This window comes from Clarias gariepinus, unplaced genomic scaffold, assembly GCF_024256425.1.
Source record: "Clarias gariepinus isolate MV-2021 ecotype Netherlands unplaced genomic scaffold, CGAR_prim_01v2 scaffold_30, whole genome shotgun sequence".
In the NCBI taxonomy this organism is placed as follows: Eukaryota; Metazoa; Chordata; class Actinopteri; order Siluriformes; family Clariidae; genus Clarias; species Clarias gariepinus.
In genome coordinates this window covers 353106-357587 of record NW_026520997.1, presented here as the reverse complement: position 1 = coordinate 357587, position 4482 = coordinate 353106, and the positions used below count along the sequence as shown (strand labels likewise).

The following is a 4482-nucleotide window of genomic DNA, read 5'->3' as shown; positions in this document are numbered from 1 at the left end:
TGAACTTTCACCTGCACAACACACATGATGTTATTTCTATCTGTTATCACCCAGATGAGGATGGGTTCCCTGTTGAGTCTGGTTCCTCTCAAGGTTTCTTCCTATTGCCATCTCAGGGAGTTTTTCCTTGTCACTGTCGCCGTCACCCTTGGCTTGCTCATCAGAGACATTTCATTCATTCATCTCGTTATTATCTAGACACATTTTTCTCACACATACACAATTTATTATTATTATTAATATTTTAGTATTTTATTTTTATTATTATTATTTTTTATTTTATTTCTTTCATCTTTGTGAAGCTGCTTTGAGACAATGACCATTGTTAAAAGCGCTATATAAATAAAATTGAATTGAATTGAAAATTGAATATTATATATGAAAGAATATCATATTAGGTAGAAACAACCCCTAAAGTTATTCTCATTTCTTCATCTTCTGTTAAAATGTGGCATTTTGTTTGTGATGATCTCAGTGAAGTTGGAAGGAGGAAGTGCAGCTCTGTCTCGACCTCACCGCTCATACACTGAGCACACACACACGCACACACACACACACACACACACACACACAGTGATGTGTGTGTGTGTGTGTGTGTGTGTGTGTGTGTGTGTGTGTGTGCGTGTGTGTGTGTGTGTGTGTGCGTGTGTGTGTGTGACTCTAATGAGACTGTGGTGAGCAGTGCTGCTCTGAGACTGCAGTGTGTTAGGGGTTAGTGTGTTAGTGAGTCTCAGGACCAGCTGACAGAGGGGACAGAGGGGACAGAGGGTTTAGGGCCGAGCTCTCGGGGTCTCATTACTCAATTTAAGATGTTTATAGAATTTTACTGCCCTTTTCTGGACGGCTATAATCAGCGGGAATCGACCTAATTTTGCCCTACATGCGTTAATTGGTGTTTTTCTCTGAAGTTTGAGGAGATTTCTACAGAACTCTGGACGTAGGGACTCTGTGGGATGTTTGTCCCAGCGAGTGTCGTCGTGTGGAGCGAGCAGTTCCTCTATGATCCTACAGGTGGTGCTCTACACTATTCACACTTAGGAAACTGTCTTACTGTGCTGTGGTGTGTGTGTGTGTGTGTGTGTGTGCGTGTGTGTGAGAATGTGTGTTTGTATGTGAGTGAGTGTGTGTGTGAGCGTGAGTGTGTGTGAGCGTATGTGTATGAGAATGTGTGTGTGTGTGTGCGTGTGTGAGCGTGAGCATATGTGTGTGTGGGTGTGTGAGATGAGTGAGCATGTGTGAGCGTGTGTGTGAGTGAGTGTGTGTGTGAGCATGAGTGCGTGTGGGTGTGTGTGTGAGTGTGTGTTTAAGCGTGAGCGTGTGGTGTGTGTGTGTGTGTGGGGGTGAGTGAGTGTGTGTGTGAGCGTGAGTGTGTGTGAACGTGAGCGTGTGTGTGTGTGAACGTGAGTGTGTGAGTGTGTGTGAGCGTAAGTGTGTGACCATGAGCGTGTGGTCTGTGTGTGTGTGTGTGTGTGTGTGTGAGCGTGTGTGTGTGTGTGAACGTGAGTGTGTGAGTGTGTGTAAGCGTAAGTGTGTGACCATGAGCGTGTGGTCTGTGTGTGTGTGGGTGTGAGTGAGTGTGTTTGAGCGCGTGTGTGTGTGAGCATAAGTGTGTGACCGTGAGTGTGTGTGTGTGTGTGTGTGTGTGTTTGTGAGTGTGTTTGTGAGTGTGTGTGAGCGTAAGTGTGTGTTTGAACGTGAGCGTGTGTGTGTTCGAGTGTGAGTGTGTTCGAGTGTGAGTGTGTGTGTGTGAGTGTGTGAGTTTTTTATATCACAAGGTCACAGCGCGGTCATTGACCTCCCAGTTGTTTACCCGGGCGCGCGGCCAGCTGTTGTTGCGCGTGTGTGCAGGAGTCCTTGGATCCGTGGTACGGCCTGGTTTAATGATCGCGCGTGATAACGTGCTGTGACTCTATCCTGCGGTTCATTCACACTGCCACTGCTTTATCTGTGTGTGTGTGTGTGTGTGTGCGCACCAGCGCGAGAGGAGAGAGGCGTGGAATTCAGTCAAAGGTCACCGCTCTAGTCCCGAGCTTTATAAAGGGAAGGGCGGACCGTCTCACGGCTGAGACACGGTGTGTGTGTGTGTGTGTGCTACTGTATCCTATGGGGAGTACATAGACACCTTGTGTTGCTTTTTGGTCAGTGTGAGAAGAACAGAGACACTGTGTGTGTGTGTGTGTGTGTGTGTGTGTGTGTGTGTGTGTGTGTATGTTGCTGTATCCTGTGAGGAGTACACACTGCAGACATGGAGTGTGAGTGCCAGTCCTTGGACAGCTGTCGTGCTCATGCCATCTTGTTCCAGATCCTCACCGGTGAGACGCGAGCCCCTGTCCCAAGCCCCTCCCCCCCCACCCGCTGTCACTGTGACACACGCCGCAACGTGCGCCTGAGGTCGCGTGACACCTGTCTGGCGGCCGCCAGCATACTCGTGAAGACCGTACGCTTCGTCGCGAGCCTGCCCGCGTTCCAGCAGCTTCCAGGGGAGGACCAGTGCAGGCTTCTGCAACACTGCTGGGCGCCGCTCTTCATCCTGGGCCTCGCGCAGGAGCACGTGAGCTTCGAGGTGGAGCACGAGCCCGTGAGCAGCATGCTGGAGAAGATCCTGCTGAACCACGAACACCAGGAGCACCAGAAGCACCGGGAGCACCCAACACTGGGCGGAGTCCTAAATCTGAAGTCCTGTCTGAGGAAGCTGAGGAGTCTAGACCTGAGTCCCAAAGAGTATGCATACCTGAAGGGGACCATGATCTTTAATCCAGGTGGGTACACACACACACACACACACACACACATACACAAACCTGGAGGAGTATAATGATGTTCTGGTCTGTGTGTATGTGTGTTTAGACGTACCTGGCCTGCGGGTGGCGCCGTTTGTTGATGGTCTTCAGCGCGAGGCTCAGCGCGCTCTCAGGGAGGTGCTGTTTCTCCTGCACTCTGGTGATGGGGGGAGCTTTGGGCGTGTCCTCCTCGCCGTGTCCTCACTGCAGAGCGTCACATCTGAGCTCATCACCGAACTCTTCTTTAGACCCATCATCGGCTCCGCCCACCTTGGCCATCTCATCACCGACATGCTGTTTACCAGGTAGAGACACACACACACACACCTGCGCTGTGTGAGAGAGGATCGGCCACAACAGACCTGAGGAGGACCTGCTGAAGGACCTGAGGATCACCTGAGAGAGCATCCTGTCACTAATCGTCCTGTGGGTGACTCCGCCCTGTCTGACTCCGCCCTGATGACGCTCTACACCCTGAGCATCACCGCATGGTTCTGTACACTGAGTATAGTGATGTAATAAGCAGGTGATTACTGAGGGTCACCCGGACCTCAATAATTATTACATAGGACATCACATGACTGGCCACGCCCACTATCCCTCCCCCACCTAAGCAGAGTAACAGCAGGATTGTACTAGGTGCACTGCAGTGTTCAGACTGACTCTTTCCTGTCTGTGTGTGTGGGTGTGTGTGGGTGTGTGTGTGTGAGACACTGAGGCTGCGCTCTGGTCTCTGCGAGACCGTTACTCACTAAACAAATGAGTGTTTTGTTGTTTTTGTAAATGTGTTTGATGTTGCAATAAAATCTATTTTTCTACACAGACACGTGTTTCATTACAGCAGAAACAAAACCCAGAGCTCTCAGACAGAAAGGAAGAGGAGAGAGAAAGAGAGAGAAAAAGAGAGAGAAAGAGTGAGAAAGAGAGAGAGAAAGAGTGAGAAAGACTTGACTTTTAACATTTCTTTATTTTACAAAAATGTTTTCCATCCTTATTTTCTTTCTCCTTTCTCCTAAAGTCAAATAATCAATAAAATAAATAAAGCAAGGTGGTTGAGTTAAAATAGAAAAAATATAGACTAGTTATTAATATGTGGAAGAGATGGAGGGGAATAAATAAATAAATAAATAAATAAGTAAACATGAATAAATAAAATAGATGGATAAATGAATAAAAGGGCACAAAAACATTCATTTATCAAATTGGGAAAACAAGCTTAGCAATGGGACTTTAAAGTAAATTCAGTAAAACAGATCAATGAAAAGGTTGGAACTAAAAATGTTGAAGTATATACAGTGTTGAGCTGGTGTATTGGGGCAATGTGTAAAAGGTACAAAAAGGTGTATTAAGGGCAGTAATGCTGGGGCGACGCCCACTTAAAGTTAAAAGAGGCAGTGAAGAATGATACTTTAACATGTAATTATATAACATAATAATTATTTATTTTAATAATTAAATATTGTCATTTAGTCACAATATTCCACTGTATTTCTTCATGCTCTGGTGATGGACAGGATGACAGATGAGGTAAGAAAGGAGTCTCCATGGACTATGATGTTTGCAGATGACATTGTGCTTTGTAGCGGGAGCAGAGAAACTTTGGAGAGGTGGAGGTATGCTCTGGAAAGCAGAGGAATGAAGGTTAGCTGCAGGAAGACGGAATACATGTGTGTAAATGAGAGGAACCCAAGAGGAACGGTGA

At 47.1% G+C, this 4482-nt stretch overlaps 1 protein-coding gene across 1 annotated transcript; it reads left to right on the top strand.

The window, feature by feature from the left end:
• The first annotated feature begins 748 nt into the window (after positions 1 to 748).
• Positions 749 to 3574, top strand: nr0b2a (nuclear receptor subfamily 0, group B, member 2a). The gene is made up of 2 exons (XM_053490690.1): positions 749 to 2759; positions 2848 to 3574. The coding sequence occupies exons 1-2, from the start codon at positions 2246 to 2248 to the stop codon at positions 3087 to 3089; spliced, it is 756 nt and encodes a 251-aa protein (XP_053346665.1). The 5' UTR covers positions 749 to 2245; the 3' UTR covers positions 3090 to 3574.
• Positions 3575 to 4482: the final 908 nt, after the last annotated feature.

Coding starts and splice junctions, on each gene's coding strand:
- nr0b2a (XM_053490690.1), top strand. CDS start 2,246: ATGGAGTGTGAGTGCCAGTCCTTGGACAGCTGTCGTGCTCATGCCATC. Junction 2,760..2,847: donor GACCATGATCTTTAATCCAG/GTGGGTACACAC, acceptor ATGTGTGTTTAG/ACGTACCTGGCCTGCGGGTG.